The sequence below is a fragment of the Engraulis encrasicolus genome, chromosome 8 (genome assembly GCF_034702125.1).
Source record: "Engraulis encrasicolus isolate BLACKSEA-1 chromosome 8, IST_EnEncr_1.0, whole genome shotgun sequence".
Classification (NCBI taxonomy): domain Eukaryota; kingdom Metazoa; phylum Chordata; class Actinopteri; order Clupeiformes; family Engraulidae; genus Engraulis; species Engraulis encrasicolus.
Window position 1 is genome coordinate 54097486 of NC_085864.1, and position 26656 is coordinate 54124141.

Below are 26656 nucleotides of genomic sequence, written 5' to 3' on the forward strand. Positions count from 1 at the left end.
CTCCCCCTCTCTCTCCTCACTCTTCTCCTCGCTCTCTCCCCCTCTCTCCTCTCTCCTCCCTCCTCTCTCCCCCTCTCTCTCCTCCTCGCTCTCTCTCCTCCCTGCTCTCCTCTCTCTCCTCCCTCCTCTCCCTCTCTCCTCTTCCTCTCTCCTCTTCCTACTCTCTCTCCTCTCTCCCCCTCTCTCTCCTCTCTCCTCCCTCTCCCTCCCTCTTCTCCTCTCTCCTCCCTCTCTCTCCTCTTCCTGCTCTCTCCAGTGTGATGATGGTTACCATACAGTACTGTAGGCCATGAAATGGGGAGGTTTGCTGCTTGGTTGCTATTGAACCATATTTTTTGTGTTTATCGGACACGCTTGCTGCATTCCTGGAGAAAGTGGGATTGTGTGTATGATTACACCATTAGACTAAGAAAAGCAATATTTAATATTGAAAAAACAATATGTGTTCAGCTCTTAAATTCTTTTATTGTACATGTATATGGAAAGCATAATCAGTGCCTGTGATAACAGCAGCAGCAGCAACAACAACAATACTACTAATACTAATAATAACAATAATAATAATGATGATAATAATAATAGAAATAATAATAATAATAATATCAACCACAACTAAATATATAAAATTGGTCGATTAAAACTAAGACAAATATTTTGCAAGAATTAAGGTTATGCTGAATGGCTGGAAATCGTGGAGATCATTGAATAACAAAGTCAAAAAATGGCATATCAAATAGAACAGGAAAAACTCACAAGAATCAGAAAACTTGGGCTAAAAATAACGGCATAAAATCACAAGAAACGGAGAACTTTAATAAGGTGAGGACAATCTCCTGTACAAGAAGCTGGAAGAGGATGTAGCCTATGTAAGTAAGAAAGTAGGCCTACGGTATGCTCTTGAGTCTTTATTGTGCCACAGTGGGGAAACACCTGTGTGAAGTTGGCACCCCATATGTTGAAAATCTGATTAAAAGCATTTTAGTTCGATTGTGCATCGTTTGTGCACGATTGTGCAGGCAAAATGAGCGTTTGTGCACAAACCCTCTTTAAGATATTTACATTTTAAGAGGTTGGTGACCTTAGGTCACTCAGCACCCCATTAACCGCCAAATGACTCAAAAATGGTTGGAATCGTTTGTGCTTCGTTTGTGCACGTTTGTGCAGGCAAAACTAATGTTTGTGCACAAACCGTTTTTATGTTATTTAACTTTTAATTTTTTGAAAGTAGGTCACTCAGCACCCCATTAACATCCAAATGACTTCAAAATGGTTGGAATCGTTTGTGCATCGTTTGTGCAGGCAAAATTAACGTTTGTGCACAAATCGTTTTTATGCTATTTAACTTTTAATTTTTCGAAAGTAGGTCACTCAGCACCCCGTCAACCTCCAGACTGATCCTCCATTGAGGCAGTCGGTTCATATGCAAAATAGGGAGGCGGAGCACTCGGAGGGTCACAGGCAGCCTCAAAATGAATGGCAGTAGTCTGGGGAAACTTCCTTCAAAGTTCACAGCCTACCTCGTGAATTCAGGGAAATGACAAAAAAGTGGGACAAACATAGGTACATCCAGATGACCACGAGCACTTGTAGAATCCACAGTCCCCCCCTTTTTTTTAGTTATTTAACTTTTAATTTTGTGAAAGTAGGTCACTCAGCACCCCGTCAACCTCCAAATGACTCAAAAATTGTTGTACATTATGTGCCCCTCTGTCGGCGATCCTCATGTAGATAGGAGGAATATGATGACCTTGCCAAACATGTTACAATGGCCTGTTACAAGTCTGTGATCCTACCGCATGTTGTCATCTACACCAAAGATTGATTTTGTTTAACAAGAAAACTAATTAAACAGCCCTGAATGAGGGAAATACATGAGGGAATATATTCCCATTTGAGGTTAGTCACAAATCCGTCCTCCACACGTTTGAATTACTGCTGCTTTTGTTGGTCATAACATGCAGAGGCAGCTTGAATGGTTTGGAGCAACCCACAGCCTGCAGTTTTGAATCTTGCACTGCCAGACAAAATGTTTCATGTTCTAGTCTGCCTTGTTTATACCAGGCCCGTTACAGTCTCATGACTTCTGCCAGTTTTATTGTTGGTTTCACATGTTCACACACTGTTGTGCCGTTTGTCCAAATAAATGATTCAACACTTCATAGTTGCCAGACATTTTGTCTTATATATTCTTCAGATAAAGTGCTGTTTGTTTTCCTGATCAGATCATTTCTATGTATAGCATCCATAAAGAAACATGGCAATAATACAAAAAAAGTAGAAAATCCATATAATCATTAAGCATGACATATTGTACACAAGAAAATCGGGGTGCTGAGTGACCTGCTTTCACAAAATTAAAAGTTAAATAACTAAAAAAAAAAGTGCCCGCACCAACTTTGATGTCGTATAACTCCTGAATGACTAAAGCTATGACTACGAAACTTTGTGACTTTTCCTAGAATGAAGTTGGCTACAATGTGATACCAAAAGATTAGGTTTATCATTTGTGTTGTTGCCATGGCAATGGTTTTCTGACAGGTATGCCTGACCAGAAATCACTAATCTAAGCCTCATCATCATCACTTTTCATATTTTTTTACATTTTCATTAGCATCCGACACCCTTGTGAACATTTGAAGTGGTCTGATGCACATAATAACCAAAATTGATGTGCATTACCCAAGTTAAATGGAAAATACATTAGAGTGACATTTTGGGCAATAAAATCAGGAAATGACGTCATAATATCCAATAATGACACCAAACTGATGTCATTCATAGATCTTTGGCTGAAGATCATCCCCTCCAAGTTTGGTGGTCATACGCCATTCGGTTCCTAAGTTATGAGGGGGGGGTCAAAAGAGCCCCCCCGGTCCCAGGAATGCCAAAAAGCCCGGTCTGGATAGGGTTAAATGTAAATATCTTAAAGAGGGTTTGTGCACAAACGCTCATTTTGCCTGCACAATCGTGCACAAACGATGCACAATCGAACCAAAATGCTTTTAATCAGATTTTCAACATATGGGGTGCCAACTTCACACAGGTGTTTCCCCAACCTGTGTGAAGTTGGCACCCCATATGTTGAAAATGCTACTTATCAGCAGCAGTAACATACATAGGCCTACAGCTTGTGCAAAAGTAGACGACACAGCCCACGTACAGAAAACAGTCAAGTCAAGTCCGCTTTTATTGTCACAGGTCATACAAGGAAATTGAAAGGACAGGACCAAGGACAGGACCAAGAAGTTAAAAAAATACATACAAGGACGATATAAATTAGAGATGTTATAAAAATGGGGATATTTCTGTCTAAATAAATACATTAGTAAAACGGCTTAGAGAACACAGAGGTAGTAATGTCGCTCCTCCCCACCCGCCCGACTGGCGCGTCTCCCACAGCCACAAAATCAACCCCCTCTCCGGCTAGACACTGCCAGCCATGTCACAGCATTGATAATAACATCACATTTCAGCATTTTTGTAACGAGAAAGATCAAGTAAAAAACCAACCGCCACCTTTTTTATTATAGCATAGTCATAGTACAAGGTGGTAGCCTACCTTTCTTCCCGGAAATGCCTTTTAAATCGCAGTCGCCAAGCAAATGCTGCACTCCAGCATCCTCCAACTTAAGCTATATAGGACTCGTGCTGGTCTTGGGTAAGTAAACAGCGACTGAATCATACATTTGAGAGCAAATATATTTTATTTTATTTTTACCAATGCACTTTCCGTGTCTCGTATAGCCTACATCTCGCAATGACATGCGCGCATTTGCTGTCCATGTCCGCGTCTGTTTGCATATCAATTATAGCCAAGTGGTGGTTGTGTTTGTGTTGAGAGCCCACCTTACGCGATATACAGGTTGAATGTGGTTTGATGATGAGAGGAGAGAAGGCTGTAGTTTACACACAAAATGGTGATGACATCTGTAGAGTCAGTGTAGCCTGTTTCAGCTGTCAGTGATGCCGGTTTTGGCGAGGTGGTAGGTGGCCTACTGATTCGGTAACCTGCCCGTCGTCACTACTAACAACATCACACGATACAACACCTTCCTCCTCCGCCAACTCCCCGCCTGAAGGAAACGCAGGAGTCATATCAGCATCACGGTATCCCACGGCTCAACCACAGCCTTGATTAGATTAAATGACCAAAAACGTACAGTGTTTTGCACACGATAAGAATATGTTAATAAGATTCAGTGTGTTAAGAAACGCCTTATCGACTGTGAGCAGCCAGTTGAGGATGTCTGCCAAAAACGCAGTGTATTTCCCATTCTGCCATAGAGAACAACGTACAACACAGGGACCACCAGGCTGGTGATACACATACAATCGATGGATCTTGTTTTTTTTGACACAGGTTGCTATATATTGCCTTTCGGACCCTGCGCAAGCGTATGCAAACCCCCACGCGTTGTAGTATTCGTTTCTGCGCGCTACATTCTAGTAGCTGTGACGTATATGGGAGTTTTTTTGGCAGCATCTGAGTGACTGAAGACTTTTCGTCACTAGTGGAGCAACACTGATATAATATAAATGCTTTCACTGAAGCTCCCTTCCCCTGCCGCAGCCGTCATTCTGTTGAGTAATGAACCAGGAATGGCACGCACATTACAGCAAATATGATGACAGACTGGCTCTAGCCTACTGTTCAAACCAAGGGACGACGTATGTCATGAGCAGAATTATTTGTGTTGGATTTTAGCGTCCTGATTATATAGGCTACAACATGTAGGCGAGTTACAGTAGCGCCACCAGAGAACACAGCACAGTCATACATTTTTAACGCGTTGCGTAAAACCAGTTCCAGCCATGTCTCGGCGTGGTACACCGGCTGTGTTGTACGATCATTTGTTATAACCGCGGGGCCAGCAGTGTCCCTCATGCGATGTTTTTACAGACCACAAAGCAGGAAAGCCTTTGGGCAAACTGTGTAACTTGATTCCATGTGGCCAGTTAACATCCATCATCAGCTGATCCCGCACAGCGCAATAAGCGGCATCATGTCCTGTCAGCCTAGAGGAGTAATGTGCTGCATATGCCGCGTCAGCATCCTTCCCGTCAGACTGGGGCTAGTAGTCTAGTTCTACATATTGCAGATATACACTAATAAGCTGGTTCAGGAGTAAACCAGGTTAAGTTACGAGGCAAATCATCTAATAGAAGAGCCTGGAGTCCCCATTTTCTCCCCTGAGAAAAGCCTGGAGTCCTCATTTTCAATAACTTTGTCATAATAATAATAATAATAATAATAATAATAATAATAATAATAATAATAATAATAATAATAATACTATACCGAATAATAATCATCATCATCATAGTAATAGTTTTATTGAATACAGTGCTTTTCAAAACACACAAGGTCATGTAAGATTGCATCTGTGTTAGTGGGCACTCCAGGCTCTTCTATTAGATGATTTACCTCTTAACTTAACCTGGTTTACTGTTAGGTGATTTACCTCTGAACTTAACCTGGTTTACTCCTGAACCAGCTTCTTGGTATACCCTTCTGAGGTAAGGCAGTACATACAGTGCAATGCATGTCAACAGAATTCGGGATGAGTCACACACTCAGGATTGTGTAGTGCCTAATTGCAGATCAGGGTTGCCAGATGAGGCTGATGATTTCCAGCCCAAAAAATGCTCAAAACCCGTCTAGAAGCACAAAATCCCGCCCAATTCCATTGATTTTAATGGCAATTTTTTTTTTTTTTTTTGCTAAATGCCATTTTTACCCGCACACTCCCATCCAGCCCAATTAGGCGGGAAACAGCCCAATCTGGCAACACTGTTGCAGATGTTCGGGAAACAATGGAGGAGTTTGACAGCTCTCATATCAGATGTCCTTATGAAAACCGGAAATGTTACACAACTGAATCTCTCTCTCTCTCTCTCTCTCTCTCCCCCAGCTAAATAGCAATTAATATTGCCATTACTGCACACTGTAACACTGAGGTCTCCAGTGATATCTTACAAAAATAAAACGAATTAATAATTGTCTTTGTGAGGAGATAGATAGTGTTATGTGATGTTATGTGATGTCTGCAGCATTTTCTAATGTAATGTAATAACACATGCTGTAATGCCCATCTTGTCCAGCAGTCTGCGCTAAGCACTTACTGAGAATGGCTAATGGAGAGAGAGAGAGAGAGAGAGAGAGAGAGAGAGAGAGAGAGAGCAATTAGGAGAGCGAGCGAGCGAGAGAGAGAGAGACAGAGAGAGATGGATAGAGAGAGAGAGAGAGAGAGAGAGAGAGACAGAGAGAGAGGGAGGGAGGGAGCATATTGCACTGCATCATCACCATTTTCAAGCTGCAGTTGCACTTACACATCAGCTCCACTAGAGGGTGCAGCCTGTCAGTGATTCTGGGCCGGGAGGAGAAGTGTCCTGAGGGAAGGGGTATGGAACAGGAGGGCGGAGGGAGGGCGGTGGATTCCTCTAAGCGGGACCTTCCTCCTTATCCTTTACTGGCTCTCTCTCTCTCTCTCTCTCTCTCTCTCTCTCTCTCTCTCTCTCTCTCTCTCTCTCTCTCTCTCTCTCTCTCTCTCTCTCACACTGACATACGTAATATCACTCTCATCTAATTCCCAATGCCACTGCCATACAGCATGTGCTTCGTCCACCATTTTACAAAATGACACTTTGAGTTATCATGAAACCAAATGTTGTTTGCTGTACGGTAGACATCCAGACAGTGTGTTACATAATGTCACAGTAAGGTGTGGCAAAAATGTGCGGTTTCCCACGGACTGACGGGTAGAAGGACGAATGGTGTAGAAAAGAAAAGTGACTAAAAACAAGGTGGGGAATCATTCCCATTATGGGTCTGGTATGGCTGGGGGATATACAGAATGAGCTGATGATGTATAATGGCACAGGATCTCTCATCTGCAGTACAGTACGCTCCCTGAAGTAGGGCAGAACATACAGTGCATGTGCATGTCAATGGTATTCGGCGGTGCAAACATAGGCTACCATTACAGGGTTGCCAGATGAGTCTGATGATTTCCAGCCCAAAAGATGCTTAAAACCCGCCTGAAAGCACTAAATCCCGCCCCAATTCTATTGATTTCTATGGGCAAAATTGGGCGGGTTTTCCTGCAAAATGCCATTTTTACCCGCAGACAGCCATCCCAAGCAGCCCAATTGAGCGGGAAACAGCCCAATCTGGCAACATAGGCTACCAATCACATTATGATACAGTATCAATGATATCAATGGATTCAGTAGTCCAGTCCTATGATAGGACCACACTCTGTCATTGTAAGTACCTGAAGTGCATACATGGAATTCAGTATGTTTAGGTTTTCAGAGAGGGGACAGGCTACGTAACGACGTGTTGTGTTGTGCTGACCTTGGCAAATGACCTCGGGTCTTGCAGCATGTTGTTATATGTGTGTACGCGTGGAGTACACTCCCTGTGTTATTACACATGCTACTACAAATGTAATATGTAGACAATGCGCATCGTGTTATTACACAATGTAGCTTAAAGAACACGTCATAACAAATGTAATACGGTATTTAAGTATGTAGACAATGCTTACTGTTTTGTAAAGACCACATCATAGCACAAAATATTTGTACGTGTGCAGCACAGAATAATTACTCACTGACTGCACTCTCAATGTAGTTAAGAAAGTGTGTTATCTGGGTTACATCATCACTGATGATCTGTGTGACGATGATGTAAAATGATATGCACAGTCAGTGTTGCCATATTGGGCTGTTTCCCGCCCAATTGGGCTGCTTAGGATGGCCTTGTGCGGGTAAAAATGGCATTCAGCAGAAAAACCCACCCAATTTTTGCCATAAAGATCAATAGAATTGAGCGGGATTTTGTGCTTCTAGGCGGGTTTTGAGCATTTTTTGGGCTGGAAATCATCAGCCTCATCTGGCAACCCTGTGCACAGTCCAATATGTTGGCCTGCACTTTCACACATGCACAGAGAAGGTTTAAAGGCACACTGTGCAGGAAATGGTCAAAAAAGGTACTGCAATTATGCGGCTCACTGAAACTGGGTTGCCTATTGCCGAATTTGATCTTTTCATGAAAGTTTACTAAGTAATAAACTCATATTTTCTATTATGGCCCTAAGTACAGTCATTTTTGCAGCTAAAAATGGCTATTTCTGGAATTCAAAATGGCGGACCATGGAGAAGATCCCCCTTTTCATGAAGTCTGGAAATAAACAATTAAAAATCTTACACAGTGTACCTTTAAGGTCATCTCTTCAGAGCCTTCTATTGTCCTCCTTTCCCCACAGCTCATCTATGGTGTAAATACTGAACACATAAACTGAAGAAACTACAGTTGGCATATCCAGTAATGATGCCTTTCGGATAAGATGGAGAAGCGCAAGCACTTCATTTGTAAATAGAAATGTCAGTGGTGTAACGTGCTCAACTCAAACAAAGTAAATAACTGGGTGCTCATTCCTCAAGGAGATATGAATTAAAGAGCAGGTTAGCACTCCAAGTTTTGTGACAAAGTTTTGGAGTGCTGTCCTGCTCTTTATTTCATATTTTAAATAGAAATGTCCCCATTTTTCACGCGTTCACCTGTTGAGGAATTGTATGTAAAAAAAAAGGTGGAATGTCCGCACACTGATGAAGAGCATACCACTCGAAAACGTTCACCTGCATCTTGGATGTGCGCACCACTGCCTTACTTGGGGAATTGTATGTAAAAATTCATGTGCAGACTTGTTGAGTCAAATATGGCAAACTATCTGCACTTTCTGACACTAACCAGAATGACATGAGTTGTTTCTCTGATGTGTAAACACTGGAATAGAAGATAGAAGTTTGTATATTATTATGCGTTCACCTTGATTTGTGTTGTCACTGTCCTGGGCTGTTTTGTGTTTTCATGCTTTTATGGAACATTGAGCCTGTGATAAAATAATCGATTCAATTATTGTGCTATTGCAGAACATAAAGAACACGTCATAACAGGACTGGGTTATAGTAAAGCTATGGTGCACCCCCTATCTAGTCAGGTCAAGAGCAATGCAAGTACTTTCTGAGTTCCCGCAAATACGGGAACTCCTTTCACTTTTGTCGGGAAGCAAACAACCATAAGCAAACCAAGGGAGGCAGGTCAACTATGCCGTTTGGGAAATGTTAATTGTTATGCTCTTGGTCAGACCAAGTCTCGAAGAGATTTGAACGTCGATGATAACCAGGCTACCCTCTATCATGACATTGCTCTTCTGACTATCTCTGATACACACCAGACATGACATTTAATCTTACAAATACAGTGGATACTCCAGTCTTTAATATGTGTGTGTGTGCGTGCGTGTGTGTGTGTGTGTGTGTGTGCGTGTGTGCGTGTGTGCGTGTGTTTGTGTGTGTTTGTGTGTATGTATGCGTATGCATGTGTGTGTAAGTGAATATGTCCACTGTCGAGGCTTTAAATAACTCTGCTGTGCACTGGTGTGTGTGTGTGTGTGTGTGTGTGTGTGTGTGTGTGTGTGTGTGTGTGTGTGTGTGTGTGTGTGTGTGTGTGTGTGTGTGTGCGTGTGTAGTGCCATCGATTATGGGCTGGTTGTCATGGGCGGTGGCGTATCTTCTGAGGTCTGGATTGAATAACTCCTGAGTGGCAGTGTGTGTGTGTGTGTGTGTGTGTGTGTGTGTGTGTGTGTGTGTGTGGTTGGGTGTGTGTGTGTGTGTGTGTGTGTGTGTGTGTGTGTGTGTGTGTGTGTGTGTGTGTGTGTGTGTGTGTTAGGGGCAGATGAGTAGGCAGCTCTTATCTAAATATAGCTACATTACTCCATATATAGGCTAGATACTAGACACACACAGGGGATAAAAGGATCAAATCCGATCTATTAGTGACTTGTACCGTTTAGCACGGTCCTGTTCTACACTGTTTCCTATAGAAACAAGGCAAGGCAAGGCAAGTTTATTTGTATAGCGCATTTCATACACAGGTGCAACTCAATGTGCGTCACAAAATTAACAAATGCAAAAAGAAAGGAAACAGGGAAGAAAGAAGGAAATAAATTAGAGTCAAAGAACATTTAAAACATTAAGATACAACATAAGGTAAAATGATGATAATAATGATAATAATATAATAAAAAAATATATATAATAAACATTAAAATAAAAAGTAAGAAACAAGCGACAACAGGGCCTCCGGAACCAGTTTTAAAGTAGTAGTGCATTTTTTTTTCTTGATTATTTATTTTACAATTCTTTACAATGTTACTGCTGCTGCACTCAACTCATTTGTCTGCAGTAAAAGTTGAGGAAGCCTCATATAGGGAGCCCAAATCTGGAGATTCGAGTGCACCACTGCACCCCCCCACCTCCCCTTTCCGGCACCCATGAGAGACACAAGGATAATATGAGAATCTAACATGTATTAGTGTCTATATTGTTTTGCCCTATCCGGTCTTGATATTTAACATCTTTCCTGTCCCTTTTAAAGGGTATTTTGTGTTTGTTTTTTTTTAATTGTAGATAAGACAGAAAGAGAGTGTTAGAGAAAGATGGGACTGGAGTGGGTCTTGACCCAGGCTGGATTCGAACCTTATCACACCGCCCCCTCGCTTGTCCTGGTTTTGTCTGGCACACAACACAACCATGTCTTAATCTGTTACTTAAGCCTATTGATACTGATACTGATAACTGACAATGTTGTTATGATATGATGTACTGGCCTAGTTAAAACCCCTCAAGACACGTGTGATGATGCGACCCGTGAGCGCGCGTCATCATCACGGCGTCTGCTGTAGCAGGCGCCATTGAAAGCATGAACCAGTCTCCCCATTCAAACTTTTGACCGAGTTATTATTTTTGTTTATGAACTTCAGTTTGTTTCATTTTCATATTCTGCATTTATGGTCTTGTTAGTCATCATGGGTCGACACATGCTTAGCTGACAACCATTTAAACCCGGAGTATTCATACATTACACTCGCATACATTGCATCCAAACGCGCATACATTTTCAATCACAAACCACACGAAATCCAAGTTTTGTCAATATGTTTTGTTTCTTTATTTTGTTATGCCTAATTCCATTATTCATCATTATGAGTTCAAACGAGTGGTTTTGCATTGTTTTGAGAGCACTTAGTAATGTTTCTTAAGCAATTGAAAGTTCCTCATCTTACCGGTCTCGCAGCACTTCCGTGTTTGACAAAGGGTTGCGTGCTGGCGAGAGTGACGTTTTTATCCTTGGGCACGTTCGCGTGTGCACATCCTCTCGCCATCCCGTTGACTGTTAATCTCCAAAAACTTCATGGTTTTTGACATTTGCATGTTGCCATGCATTTGTATTTGTTTGTTATTTTTCTTGTTAAGGCCTGATAATGTTTATTTTGTTGTAGCGCGCTTTTAAAAGATTTAAATTAATTAAGATGTACTGCCTATGTAAAATTCCCTGTTTTTTCTTCAGGCATTTGTTTTAGCCACCTATAGGGAGGAGGCAGGCATCCTTCGTAATGGGGATGCTCTCATTCTCTGGAGAGCCAGGTAGACACAAGACCTGTATTTGTTTGCTCTGCCATAATATAGGCCTACTCAGCTGTGTGAGTATTTTGATGGCCGTTTTGCATTCGAGCCTAGGCTAGTTAAGTTTATTTCTTTTGTGCAACTTTATTTTGGTTCCTCGTAACCTGTTTATTTTTTGTATATTTTTGTAAATAGTGTATAGTTATATTTTTCAACTTTTTGGTTTATTTTTGGTTTCGTTTATGGTCTATGGCTCACTGTGGTTTGCAAAATAAAACGCAAAAACTCCATCTCCTGCGTCCTGCCGTATCTGTGTGCCTATCCGTAAGACCCTCGACACTCTACTTTTAACAACACGGCTTTGAGGGTTGGGGAGGTTTCAGGGCAGGGGCATCACACCGCCCCCTTGCTTGTCCTGGCTTTGTCTGGCACACAAGACAACCATGTCTTAATATGTCCCTTTTGATACTGTCATAACAATGTTGTTTTGATATGATATAGGGGCCTAGTTAAGCTTTTTCAGGAAGTATTGAATGGGATCACTGACAATCCCATCTCAATGAAAGGGTGCTCGCCTTGTTTTGATTCCATTATACTGTATATCTAACACACACACATGTGGACAATCCCATCTCAATGAAAGGGTGCTCGCCTTGTTTTGATTCCATTATACTGTATATCTAACACACACACATGTGGACAGCCATGTGTGGTCTTACTAAGACCAAAGGGTTGCAGGTTCGAATCCCATCCTTACCTCCCTATACCCCCTACACCTCCATCCATGGCTGCAGTGTGATTGAGCAACGCACCTAACCCCACATTGTTCCAGGGATTGTAACCAAAACCCTGTGTAGGCCTATAACTGTAAGTCGATTTGGATAAAAGCGTCAGCTAAGTGCATTGTAATGTAAGAGTCAGATAACTTAAGTGTAATGTAATGTAGAGATATGAAAAAATGGAGGAAGCTTTGACTGCATTAAGGAATGTCAATATAATGTTCATGATCGGAGTGATGCAGTGCAGTTTCAAAGCCTGGCTGTGTCAGATGCCATGGAGAGATGCTGTGTGGTGTAGTATACGTATTTCTCCTCTGTCTTTAGCTTTCTTTTTTCTTTCTCTTTCTTTGTTTCTCTCTCTCTCTCATTGTAGCTTTTGATCTCCAGCTCCCACACATACTCTCTCCTCTCCTGTCCTGTCCTGTCCTCTCTTCTCTTCTCCTCCTCTCCTCTCCTCTCCTCTCCTCTCTACTCCTCTCCTCTGCTCTCCTCTCCTCTCTACTCCTCTCCTCTGCTCTCCTCTCATCTTCAATTACTACTCTCCTGTGCTCTCCTCTCTACTCCTCTCATCTTCAATTACTCCTCTCCTCTCCTCTGCTCTCCTCTCTTCTTCAATTACTCCTCTCCTCTCCTCTTCCTCTCCTCCTCCCCCTGTCCTCTTCCTCCTCCTCCTGTCCTCTTCCTCCTCTCCTCTCTACTCCTCTCCTCTGCTCTCCTCTCTTCTTCAATTACTCCTCTCCTCTTCCTCCTCTCTCCTCTCCTCCTCCCCCTGTCCTCTTCCTCCTCTCCTCTCCTCCTCCCCCTGTCCTCTCCTCTCCTTCTTTCTTCCTCTCCTCTTCCCCCTGTCCTCTTCCTCCTCTCCTTTCTTCTCCTCCCCTGTCCTCTTCCTCCTCTCCTCTCCTCCTCCCCCTCTCCTCTCCTCTCCTCCTCTCCTCTGCTCTCCTCTCTTCTTCAATTACTCCTCTCCTCTTCCTCCTCTCTCCTCTCCTCCTCCCCCTGTCCTCTTCCTCCTCTCCTGTCCTCCTCCCCCTGTCCTCTTCCTCCTCTCTTCCCTCCTCCTTCCCTGGTCATGTCCATGTAGTATATTTATCCTGAACTCTCTTTGCTGTGTCAGATGGGTATTTTATGTACTGCAGTGTGTTATGTAAGAAGTGACAGCCAACACTGTGTATGGCATTCAGCTTGGCGGCTACTTCAACTGCTGAGCAGTGTGTGGATGTCAGACACTGTGGGCCACACGACTGCTGATATGGTAATCTGTAATCTGTAGGCAGCGGTGTAGTCTACTTTTTTATGGTGGGTATACTGTATATTTGAGCATTTTGTTTGAAGTGGGTATACTGTATATAGTATTTGTGCTATTCAGAACAATGGATCAATCAATTTTAGGTGGGTATTCTGAAATCCCTGAAATGTAGTAGACTGCACCACTGTCTGTAGGTGAAACACATTTATTCTGTGCAGTCATCGCCTCAATACTGTGATACGGCAGTGTTTGAGTCTTGGAGACAGACAAACAGATGCACAGACAGACAGACAGACAGACAGACAGACAGACACTTATTGACAGAAAATGCGGTGAAACGGGGTAAAGTGAGATTACATGAACCCCTCATCATCTGTGTATGGGATAATCTTATAAAACGTGGTTGTTTTGTGAGTGTTGAGAGTATTGACAGCGATAGATGTGTCCTTTCTATAGCCTGCATCTGAGAGCAATGTCCACTATGAGGTCTAGGAGGAGGAGGAGGGAGGAGGAAAGGGGTGGGGCTGGTTTTGGTCCTGGTCCGGCACATAGTTTGTACAGAGCAGGGTGGCTGGTTTGGGTTAGTCTGGGCTTGGCTGGGCTTGGCTGGGCTGTGCAGGGTTGGTTTGGGTTAGGCTGGGCTGGGCAGGGTTGGTTTGGGTTAGGTTAGGCTGGGCTGGGTTAGGCTGGGCTGGGCTGGGCTGGGTTGGGTTGGGTTAGACTGGGCTGGTTTGGGTTAGGCTGGGCTGGGCTGGGTTTGGGTTAGGCTGGGCTGGGCTGGGCTGTGCAGGGCTGGGCTGGGCTGGGCTGGGTTGGGCTGGGTTGGGTTGGGTTGGGCTGGGCTGGGTTGGGTTAGGCTGGGCTGGGCTGGGCTGGGCTGGGTTAGGCTGGGCTGGGCAGGGTTGGTTTGGGTTAGACTGGGTTGGTTTGGGTTAGGCTGGGCTGGGCTGGGCTGGGCTGGTTTGGGCTGGGCTGGTTTGGGCTGGGCTGGTTTGGGCTGGGTTCATACAATTTGAACTGCTCAGAGAGAAGCAAATCAGGGCTGGGCCGGGCTGGGCTGGACTGGGCTGGGCTGGTGCATACAGTTTGTACTAGCAGAGGAAGGCTGGGCTGGGCTGGACTGGTGCATACAGTTTGTACTAGCAGAGGAAGGCTGGGCTGGGCTGTGCTGGACTGGTGCATCACAGTAGCCTTAGTCTCATTGCAGGGCCAGCCCCGGGCTGGCCCGGACAAAAGGGGGCTGACGGTGATCTCATCAAAAGGGGGCTAGGTGCTAAAGATGGCCGCCGGGCCAGGTTGTGGGGCTAAGGGCCGCTTTTCCTGGCCCGTCGAATTCGATGGGCCATCAAGCACCGCCGAGGCTCGGAGGCGGGGTCAACCTCGGGCAGAGGTCAGGGAGGGGTCGGGGAGGGGTTAGTGTCCGAGACCAAATAAAGGGCAGATGTTGAGACTGAAGCATACAGTATTTCATTTTTTTATACACTACAAGAACGAAGAAAGAAGAAGATGGCTGCTGAGCGCGTGATCTGGTCTGTGGAGGACGTGAAGACGCTCCTCACCATCTGGGCTGAAGACTCAGTCCAGAGGAAAATCGATGGGGTGTGCAGAAACGAAGACGTGATGAAGTTCATTTCTTCAGAGATGGCCAAGGTCGGTGTGTTCCGAACAACACGACAAGTCCGTGAGAAGCTAAAGAAACTGCGGGCGTCCTACAAAGCGGCCAAAATACACAACGGTCGCAGTGGTGTGGCGCCAAAGAAGTTCCCTTTTTATGACTTGATGGACAGCGTGTTGGGTCACCGGCCTAGTCAATCCACGGGACGGAACACAGCAGAACTGCAGCCTGCAGAAAATGGTAGAGTGTAGCCTATCTAAAACTATAAAAACTTATCTTTATTTTAGGCCTATATATTTTTTTTTAAAGGCTATGATGCGTCTGCATGCAAACATGCCTACTAGCCTATATTCTGCGAGTCATATCGGAAAGCTCTAACGCCCGCTGTTCCATGTTCTGCGTCTTAGAGCGTCCCATTCCAACACCGGAGCCCAACTCCCGGTTGTGTGAGACGCCTGAGAGGGAGGACAGCGTTGTCGAGTCGGACGCTGAAACGTCGGTCATGGGTGATGCAGAGGGTATGGGCTAAAATATATAGCTAGCCTATCTTCATATCTACACCCATTTATTTGCGGTGATTTAGGCCCCTATATGCTATTGTACATGGTACTAATGTTGTCTTTGTAACTCAACAGAGCCCAAGAGACGGACTTATCAGCAGGACCTGCTGGCTAGTCTCGAGAGGGTAGCTCGAGAAGACCGGGAGTGTGAGGTGATGCTGCGGGAAACGGAGATGAAGAGCGAGCAGGAAATGCGAGAGAGAGAGATGGAAAACACACAGCAACAAGCACAGCAACTAGGGCAGGAACTCGGCCTCCAGATGCAACTTGCGAGGGAAGCGTGGGCAGAGCAGATGAGAAGAGAGGACAGCAGGGGCAAGGAGATGCTGAGTCTGCTAGCCGCCATGATCCACAAGAAGTAGACACTTCACAACACTGCGCAAGAGTAGAAGTCTATTTTTTGGCCTACTCATTTTTTTTTTATTTGAAAAGCTCTTTTTCAAATCCACCATTTTTGACTTTTTGTATTTTTATAGGATATTGGATTTGAATGTGATTTGCCTTTATTTATTTGTTATTGTTATTGTTATTTCCATCCATTTGACATTAAAGCCCTTGTGTAAATTTCAAACTGTGTTTGGCGATCTGTCTGAAACGTGCGATATAGCCTACCAGACCTTCGGCGATAATAGCGCAAAAGCTAAATAAGCCGACATAAATGTCATGTGTGAGTATTTGTGAGACACTAAATAACTAAATAGCTAAATAACTTTAAAAACACAAACAGAAGTGCCAAAGTTGCATCTTATGAAATTATGCCATAAGAAAGCCAAACACGCCAAACTAATGCTTAACCATAATTTGCCCAGAATTTAGCAATAAGTCCCCCATGCAGCCACATTATTACACAGTAAAGCACAGCTGTTATTGACTTAGGCCTATTTAAAATCATCCTCACTCTGCTGCCCTAGTGTCTCATGTTTTGCAGACATACTAAACCATAGGCATACGTTTTGCAGACATGTGCCATAGTGCGCATACTTAGAATTCCCTGCAGGACACACACCGATGTTATGCAGATTGAACGACTTGTAGGCTACGCTACTTCCGTGGCTACTTTAATAAATAGTCGCTATTCCCCTGGCTCATAATTTTCTATAGGTACTGATGAAGGTGCTATGTCTCCGGGATTTGGTCTCTTTTCACATGGTAACTTATTCAATTACCTGCACATTCACCATGAATAGACAGGTGGCACGCCGCAACGAGGGGGTGTGTCGCTATGTCCGGGGCCCATCATTTTCTATAGCAGCTGATGAAGATGCTATGTCTCCGGGATTTGGTCTCTTTTCACATGGTAACTTATTCAATTACCTGCACATTCACCATGAATAGACAGGTGGCACGCCACAACGAGGGGGTGTGTCGCTATGTCCGGGGCTCATAATTTTCTATAGCAAGCAACTGATGAAGGTGCTATGTCTCCGGGATTTGGTCTCCTTTCACATGGTAACTTATTCAATTACCTGCACATTCATGTCTCGCTATGTCCGGGGCTCATGCTTCTGTGCGCGATTGGGGGGATTAACTGGGCATGTTCGCACGTCTCCTTCTGTTCACTCTCAGTTGTCGAGCTGCTCGTATTTTCATGCGTCTTTGTCTTCTTAACATGCGCTGCGTCCCATACAGCTTCTGAATCGACAACTTTGCCATGTAATAAAACTGTTCTTGAAAGGCAAGCCATTTTCTTTGCAGTTCTTGTCGTCTTTGTCCGTAGGCTACGAGCCAAACTGCGACCTGCTCCAGCAGAGTTTGCTCCATTTTCTTCTCCTTCTTTGTCGTTGTTCTGTTGTTGTCCTTCTGTGATTTGGGGCGAAAGTGGGCTGTGCCCGACTGACGTTTCACAAACAAGGCGTGTACCTGAATGTGCCTGGGGTCGGCTATGAGTCCGATCAGGCAAAAAATGGCCCGGGGCCGGCAGCTCCGAGCCGGCCACTCTCCTGAGCCCCGGGCGGCCCCGGGCCGCTGAAGCGCGGCTAATGAGATCAAGGCTAGTTTGTACTAGCAGAGGAAGGCTGGGCTGGGCTGGACTGGGCTGGAATGGGCTGGGCTGGGCTGGGCTGGGCTGGGTTGGGTTGGGCTGGGCTGGGCTGGGCTGGGCTGGGCTAGGGTGGGCTCGGTACGTACAGTTTGTACTATGGGCTTCACTAGACAAGCAGTGGAATGCAGTTCACCTTGTCCCACCATCATCATCATCCCTTCCCTCCTCTTATGACCTTGAGTTAAAGAGAACAAAATAAAACCTGCGGGAGAGGCTGAAGAGAGAGAGAGAGAGAGAGAGAGAGAGAGAGAGAGAGAGAGAGAGAGAGAGTATTGAACAGGTATGGGCAAGAAGGGATCACTGTTTGGGTGTGTTAAATGGGAGCCAGACATAGCAAAGTGGAAAAGGAGAGAGAGAGGAAGAGAGGGGAGGGAGGGGGGGTGTTGGGGTATGGGCAGGAGAATGGGAGACAGAAGGAGAGCAATGTAGGGAGGGAGGGCAGGAGCGGGGAGGAGAGAGAGAAAGAGACAGAGAGAGAGAGAGAAAGAGAGAGAGAGAGAGAGAGAGGAAGATAGAGAGAGAGAGAGAAAGAAAGCGCTGTACTGATAGAGAGGGAGGGAGGGCAAGAGCGAGGAAGAGAGAGAGAAAGAGAGAGGAAGAGAGAGAGAGGAAGAAAGTGAGAAAGAGAGAGGAAGATAGAGAGAGAGAGAGAGAGAGAGAGAGAGAGAGAGAGAGAGAGAGAGAGCGGTACTGATAGAGAGGGAGGAAGGGAGGGAGGGGTAGTCAGGAGGGGAGGGAAAGCACTGCAGTATTTTTCTCTGCCTCACAGCATCACTGCGTAGAGCTGCGTATAGCTCCTGATGCAGCATTGGGATGCTTATGGGTCAAAGACGTCTTTGTCATTCAGTGTTACGGACACCTTCCGCCGACTGTAACTGAAAAAAACACGATTTTTAAATTGTTTCAAGTGAATGGATGACTGTGGAGGCTTTCATGAATTCCCTGTAACAATAAATAAATAAAAAGAGTCATGTTTTTTACAGTTACAGTCAGCAGAAGGCATCCGTTACACTGAATGACATTTTGCACGTCTTTGACCCACATGTGCCTCAGTTTTCCAAAGAAGAGGCCCCACAATCTGCAATAAAAACACAATTAATGCAAGGTGTTGTGGTGTCCTCTTTGAAAAACTGATTTGTACAATTGTGCCAGCACCATCGTAGTCTCAACATCACAGTCACCATCAAGTATTTAAGAGTGACTAAAACTAAATTTAAAAATTAACACTGGTGCCGATACTCTTTACTCTGTCATAAATGTGGAGGGCAATCAGTCTGGCAGTTAGCATCTCATTTATCATGGCTAACATGCAGGAGAAATGCAGTTGTATAAAATAGTAAGTAGAATAAAATGCAATTGCAAGAATTCACACATAGATGAAAGGACGTCTGAACAGTCATTTCCAATAATGAAATGCAAAGTAAAAAATAAAATGTAACGAAACTCTTCATGTCATTGTACATAGAAGATTCGCTGAAACACTTGAACAAAATTGTTCAGTCATTCTTCAACAGGCACTCAGTGTAGCTACTAGATTAGCTTATGTTTACTAGAGATGCACCGGATCCTGATTTTTAGGATCCTGCCGGATACCGGATCCACTGCTTAAGATCCTGCCGAATCCGGAACCGGATACCGGATTCTACGAAAGGGTTGAAACACATAGCCAACTCGCACACGTGGGCCCTTTTTATTACGTTGCCGCAAACTATTTTTATGCCTCATTGGCTTACTGCCACACTGCCTTCAACGGCCGCTTCCAAAGGGCTTTCACTCAGCGATTGGGGTTGTGAAAGACTGACTGAAAAGCCTAGGCTACGTAAAAAGTACAGATGCCTCAGATCCTGATTTTTAGTAACTGCCGGATATCGGATCCACTGCTTAAGATCCTGCCGGATCCGGATAGTCTGAAAAACCCTATTATCCTGCCAGATCCGGAACCGGATCTTGGATCCTGTACATCTCTAATGTTTACTGATGCCAATTTCTAAGTACACAAAAGGGAATAGGGGTGCTAGCTTACCTAGGGCAGTGGTTCTTAACCTTTTTTTCTTGAAGCACCCCCTAACCTGTGCCCAAGACAAGCCGTGCACCCCCAATCCAAACGTCTACACGTGTATATGCACTTAAAAAATGATTTAAGTGAATAATTACATTGATCAATACCTTAATGACTTTACATTAGGACCAAACATGCTTTAATTTGGTCTTGATTTGGCCTAATTATAATGTTTGAAAGCAGTTTTTAGTTAGAACCTCTACAAAAACAAAATTCTACGCACCCCCTGAAATCTCTGGCGCACCCCGAGGGGGTGCCCGCACCCCAGGTTAAGAACCACTGACCTAGGGCAGCAAATTTACTAGAACCGGGCCCTGTTCATTCACATCATCTAACGTTGTCCGGTCTCGTTCTCGATTCTGATTGGCTGATAGCCGTTGAAAATAGGGCGTAAACACACACCTTCCAACTGAAGATCATATGCGCGTCTAAGTTAGACGTGGCCCATCGCATTTGGAAATGAGAATATATTGCAGTTGGTGTAGGGGTTCTGCAAGAAGAGTACATTTTTGTACCGTCAGTGGGTGGGGTATCAGTGTGATTGCAAAGACGTTTAATTCCTGTTGTGTTTATCGCCCCTCGCTGAGTTTTTGTAGCGAAATGTGTGTCTGGTAACGCGACGAACGCACACATGCACGCATCCCAGTAGTCGTTGCCGGGGTAACCAATCACTTCCTCAACTGAACGACGCGGGGCACTCCGTTTACAGGACTCCTCTTTGCGTCGTGCCCCACTCTCCTTACCCATAAATCGAGCACAAGTGGTAAATGTACTGCATTTATATAGCGCCTTTCCATTCCTTCGAGCACTCAAAGCGCTTTACATTGTATGCCTCACATTCACCCATTCACACACCGGAGGCCGTGGCTGCCACGCAGGGTACCACCTTGCCACCAGGAGCAACTTGGGGTTAAGGATCTTGCTCAAGGACACACCGATGGAGTCAGGCCGAGCGGGGCTCGAACCTGCAACCTTTGAGTTGCCGAACGGCTCCTCTTCCATTTGAGTTACCACCGCCCACAACCCATAGCCTCTCGTGGCTTATTGCTTAAACAGGTGATAGTTCTTTTGTTTTGAGGAAGAGGGTGCAGACATGCTAACTGGCGGTTAACGGGGCTAGCTAGCGGTGCACAATGTTTCTAGCACAGTGTTTTGTCTTGCTTAGGGCTACCTCCTTTTGTCACATCACAAAATACCTCCTAAGTCATGCTCTATATCTCCTGCCTATGTGCCTTTATCACGTACTTTTGTCGTCTTTACATTTTGACTACTACATCGTTCCGCTGGTGGAACGGCGTGCATTAAAGGGCAAATCAGGTGTAAAATGGCTTGCAAACCATGAATACTTACCACCACCATCAAATTCTAAGTATTCATTATGACTGGAAAAATTGCACTCATAAAAAGGGGGATCTTCTCCATGGTCCACCATTTTGAATTTCCCAAAATAGCCATTTTTAGCTGCAAAAAAGACTCTACTTGGACAATACTAAAAAATATGTGTTTATTACTTAGTAAAAAGATCAAATTTGGCAATAGGCAGCCCAGTTTCAATGAGCAGCCTAGTTGCAGTTCCTTTTTTTGTCCATTTCCTGCACAGTGTCCCTTTAAAGGGCAAATCAGGTGTAAAATAGCTTGCAAACCATTTCACACGGGATTTCTCCTTTAAGCTACGTATGTGTACACCAGGAGCGACCTACGCTACCTGAGGAACAGAAGTCATTATTTCTCTATGGAGGGTCAGCGACCAAAGAAACCAAAGCGAATTCGCTAGTAGCAACATGATCTGAGTGACTAGAGCAAATTTCAGCGATTAAAGTCAAGCGACTATTATGGTAATGAGCCACGACGACGTTCGGCGAAAAACCAACAGGAATATTCCTATCTCAGAATGTCCCTGCCTGGCACAGCTTTACCGCACAAATAGACCAAGCGCAACAAGAGCGAGGCGAGCGACGGAAGTAATTGACTTTGTATTAAGTCGCGCGACAAAAGCGATTCTGGAGACTAGAGGCGATTTGTGCGACGAGAAATCCTTTCAAGTTTCTATGACGCGGCAGCCAATGACTGTATAGAGGTCAGTGGCCACAGAAAATGGGAATGTTTGAATGCTTTGCCTTCTGCTTGTAACGGACATGCTGTAGTCGCTTCAATCGCATGTATTGCTCTGTCGCTTGAATCACACCGCGCCTGGTCTATTTGTGCGGTTATGGAGCTAGTGGTACGCCTACTCCTAGTTGGGAAACACAGTTCTAGCAGATGCAAGACGGCTTTGCTTTGCAGCCGTTTTTAAAGCTTCGCCTGGCTGTTGCAGTACCACCCTGCCACCAGGAGCAACTTGGGGTTAAGTATCTTGCTCAAGGACACAACGATGGAGTCAGGCCGAGCGGGGCTCGAACCTGCAACCTTTGGGTTGCCGAACGGCNCTTCTTCCATCTGAGTTACCACCGCCCACAACCCATAGCCTCTCGTGGCTTATTGCTTAAACAGGTGATAGTTCTTTTGTTTTGAGGAAGAGGGTGCAGACATGCTAACTGGCGGTTAACGGGGCTAGCGGTGCACAATGTTTCTAGCACAGTGTTTTGTCTTGCTTAGGCCTACCTCCTTTTGTCACATCACAAAATACCTCCTAAGTCATGCTCTATATCTCCTGCCTATGTGCCTTTATCACGTACTTTTGTCATCTTTACATTTTGACTACTACATCGTTCCACTGGTGGAACAGCGTGCATTAAAGGGCAAATCAGGTGTAAAATGGCTTGCAAACCATGAATACTTACCACCACCATCAAATTCTAAGTATTCATTATGACTGGAAAAATTGCACTCATAAAAAGGGGGATCTTCTCCATGGTTCACCATTTTGAATTTCCCAAAATAGCCATTTTCAGCAGTCCATTTTACACCGGATTTCTCCTTTAAGCTACGTATGTGTACACCAGGAGCGACCTACGCTACCTGAGGAACAGAAGTCATTATTTCTCTATGGAGGGTCAGCGACCAAAGAAACCAAAGCGAATTCGCTAGTAGCAACATGATCTGAGTGACTAGAGCAAATTTCAGCGATTAAAGTCAAGCGACTATTATGGTAATGAGCCACGACGACGTTCGGCGAAAAACCAACAGGAATATTCATATCTCAGAAGACCAGAATATCTCACCTACCGCGATAAAAGCGAGGCGAGTGACGGAAGTAATTGACTTTGCATTGAGTTGCGTGACAAAAGCGATTCTGGAGACTAGAGGCGATTTGCGCGACGAGAGCGACAGTTTGAAGTTGAAATCCTTTCAACTTCCTATGACGCGGTTCGGCGACCAGCCGCGACAGCCAATGACTGTATAGAGGTCAGTGACCACAGACAATGGGAATGTTTGAATGCTTTGCCTTTTGCTTGTAACGGACATACTCTAGTTGCTTGAATCGCGCGTATCGCTCTGTCGCTTGAATCACATCGCGCCTGGTCTATTCGTGCGGTTATGGGGCTAGTGGTACGCCTACTCCTGGTTAGGAAACACAGCTCTAGCAGATGCAAGGCAGGTGTTGCCCCAGCACTACACCTACTCCTGGTTGGAAAACACAGTTCTAGCAGATGGGAGGCTTTGCTGCAGTTTTTAAAGCTTATCCTGGCTGTTACAGTCAGTGTTGCCAGATTGGTCTGGGCTACTTTGGATGATCGTCTGCGGGTAAAAACGGGGAAAATTGGCCACTTGGCGTATTTTTCAGCCATTATGGGCCCATATAAGTCAATGTAATTTGTTGAATTTAGCGCATTTTGGTGGGTTTTGAGAACCTTTTGGGCGGGATTTGGTCAGACACATCTGGCAACACTGGATGTGACAGTGCTCTGAACTGGGAATTAGCCTGAGAAGGGGAGTGAGGGATAGAAGAAAAGAGAAGGAGGGAGGGAGAGTGCATGAGAGAGAGAGAGAGAGAGACAGAGAGAGAGAGAGAGAGAGAGAGAGAGAGAGAGAGAGAGAGATAAAAAGAGAGAATAGACGGATGCAAAAGGACGGAGGAAAGGAGGAGAGAGAGAGAGAGAGAGAGAGAGAGCGAGAGAGAGAGAGAGAGAGAGAGAGAGAGAGAGAGAGAGCGAGAGAGAGAGGAATGGAAGAAAAAGCAGGAGGGAGAGGGAGGGAGTGAGGGATAGAAGAGAAGAGAAGGAGGGAGGGAGAGTGCATGAGAAAGAGAGAGAGAGAGAGAGAGAGAGAGAGAGAGAGAGAGAGAGAGAGCGAGAGAGAGAGGAATGGAAGAAAAAGCAGGAGGGAGAGGGAGGGAGTGAGGGATAGAAGAGAAGAGAAGGAGGGAGGGAGAGTGCATGAGAAAGAGAGAAAGAGAGAGCGTGTGCGTGTGCGTGTGCACGCATGTGCGTGTGTGTATGTGTGCGTGTGTGTGCGTGTGATATTTTTAACACATGTATGCTTAATGTTCCTAATTGACCGTAATGTTCTTTTATGTTATCTGTACGCTTTGGCAACACTGTTACCAATAGGCATGCCAATAAAGCATATTTGAATTTGAATTTGAGAGAGAGGAGTTCATTGCAAGAGGCAGTGAGAGATGTAGCAAATGTGGAAAGGGGAGAGAGAGAGAGAGAGAGAGAGAGAGAGAGAGAGAGAGAGAGAGAGAGAGAGAGAGAGAGAGAGAGAGAGAGAGAGAGAGAGGTGTAGTTAAAGAGGAGGAGAGAGTGAAAGAGAGGTGGACTGCAAAAGAGAGAAAAAGAGATACAGAGAGACAGCGAGAGAGAAAGACAGCAAGAGAGAGAGAGAGAGAGAGATGCACTAAATATACCATACATGAAGGTGAAAGGCTTACTGGGTGGAGAAAGGTTGGGTGCATGGGAGGGCTGGCTGGGGAAGGCTGGCTGTGTGTGTGTGTGTGTGTGTGTGTGTGTGTGTGTGTGTGTGTGTGTGTGTGTGTGTGTGTGTGTGTGTGTGTGTGTGTGTGTGTGTGTGTGTGTGTGTGTGTGTGTGAAGGCTGGGTGGGGAAGGGTTGGGTGGGTATGACATTGACGTAGTGCTGGTGTAGAGTATCAGGCCAGAGGGGCTGCTGACTCTGCAGACGGGTGTGTGTGTGTGTGTGTGTGTGTGTGTGTAGGGAGGGGGGGGGGGGGGGATATGGGTGTGTGTGTGGGGGGGCGTATGTGTGTGTGTGTGTGTGTTTGGGGGGTGGGGGGTGTATTGGAGTGTAGTGTGATTGAGAGCATGCTTTCCTTCTCCTTCCACGTGCACATACCCCTCTTTTGCTCGTGTGTGTGTGTGTTCGTGCGTGTGTGTGTGTGCCTGCGTCTGTGTGTGTGTGTGTGTGTGTGTGTGTGTGAGAGAGAGAGAGAGAGAGAGAGAGAGAGAGAGAGAGACAGAGAGATAGAGAGAGAGAGAGAGAGAGAGAGAGAGAGAGAGAGAGAGAGAGAGAGAGAGAGAGAGTAAACAAATTTGTGCTGATCTAATTGTAAATGTAGATGCAGCATGATGCCGTAACACCATTGGTTGGCTGCATGATGCCGTAACACCATTGGTTGGCTGCATGATGCCGTAACACCATTGGTTGGCTGCATGATGCCGTAACACCATTGGTTGGCAGCATGATGCCGTAACACCATTGGTTGGCAGCATGATGCCGTAACACCATTGGTTGGCAGCATGATGCCGTAACACCATTGGTTGGCAGCATGATGCCGTAACACCATTGGTTGGCAGCATGATGCCGTAACACCATTGGTCGGCTGTCTGCACCTCTATCTTCTATCTTCTACCCTCCGTGCACAACAGCCCTCCCAGCAGACCCACACAGGGCTGGAAAACCTTCTTCATTCGAAGGACCATCTCAAATTCTATAAAGTCCTCCAAAGTAGGCCTACTACGTCGTATGCCCAGGGTCGTAAAGTATACCCCCGCAGCCCCCGCGAGGCAGGGGGGGGGCATACGAGGTGGGGGGGCCCACATGGACCCTTGACTTGAAGAAACAATTAAAATGACTGCGCACCTAAAACCAGGCTCACAGTACACGATTATCGTCCAGATTCTTGGCTGAATCATTACATTGTATGCATTGACAAATTATAGATGATTTTTGCCATTACCCAGTCAACACTGTCAGCAACCTTGTGTGTAGGTGTCAGGTTTCGTTTGGAGAGGTGTGTGTGTGATGCTAACACACACGCGTGCACACAAACACACACACACACACACACACACACACACACACACACACACACACACACACACACACACACACACACACACACACACACACACACACATAAACACACTTCAGGTTTCGCTTGGAGACTTGTGTGACCCACAGGCTAATACTGACCAACGCTCACACACGCTCACATGCTCACGCACACACACACACTTCCTTTTTCGTTTGGAGAGGTGTGTGTGATCCAAGGGCTAATACTGACCACCACTTGCCTGCAGGCTACTTACCCTGGTTGGCCTGGAAAGGCCATGTCACTCACTCTACAGTGCGCACACGCACGCATGCACGCACGCAGACACACACACACACGCACGCAGGCAGACAGGCAGGCACGCACCCACACACACACACAATTGTTCTTGACAAATGCAAGTGGGCTAATCTGGGGAGATCAGCCAAATGATTAAATAACAAATGGGAATCACTGTCAGCGTTTCCACTGGCTTCATTACATGGATTAAAACAGGACCCTGCAGAGCCTTACGCTTACACACACGCTTACACACACACACACGGACACACACACCACTGCCTTCATTACATGGATTAAAACAGGACTCAGTGTTGCCAGATGTGTCTGATCAAATCCCGCCCAAAGGCTTCTCAAAAACCACCAAAATGTGCTAAATTCTGCCCAAATTCATCAAATTACATTGACTTCTATGGGCCCAAAGCGGCTGAA

The 26656-nt window shown here is 45.3% G+C and overlaps 2 protein-coding genes across 2 annotated transcripts in view; both read left to right on the forward strand.

The window, feature by feature from the left end:
- The first annotated feature begins 3624 nt into the window (after positions 1–3624).
- scn2b (sodium channel, voltage-gated, type II, beta) overlaps positions 3625–26656 on the forward strand; it is a 37734-nt gene continuing 14702 nt past the window's right edge. Inside the window, exon 1 of the mRNA XM_063204536.1 lies at positions 3625–3658. The gene's annotated coding sequence lies outside the window, so the exon portion shown is untranslated. The remainder of the gene's footprint in view (positions 3659–26656) is intronic.
- LOC134454752 (uncharacterized) lies at positions 14696–16034 on the forward strand. Its single transcript, XM_063205910.1, has 3 exons — positions 14696–15352; positions 15520–15630; positions 15748–16034. Exons 1-3 carry the CDS (start codon positions 15004–15006, stop codon positions 16032–16034), a joined length of 747 nt encoding a protein of 248 aa, XP_063061980.1. The 5' UTR covers positions 14696–15003.

Coding starts and splice junctions, on each gene's coding strand:
- LOC134454752 (XM_063205910.1), top strand. CDS start 15,004: ATGGCTGCTGAGCGCGTGATCTGGTCTGTGGAGGACGTGAAGACGCTC. Junction 15,353..15,519: donor ACTGCAGCCTGCAGAAAATG/GTAGAGTGTAGC, acceptor TCTGCGTCTTAG/AGCGTCCCATTCCAACACCG. Junction 15,631..15,747: donor GGTCATGGGTGATGCAGAGG/GTATGGGCTAAA, acceptor GTAACTCAACAG/AGCCCAAGAGACGGACTTAT.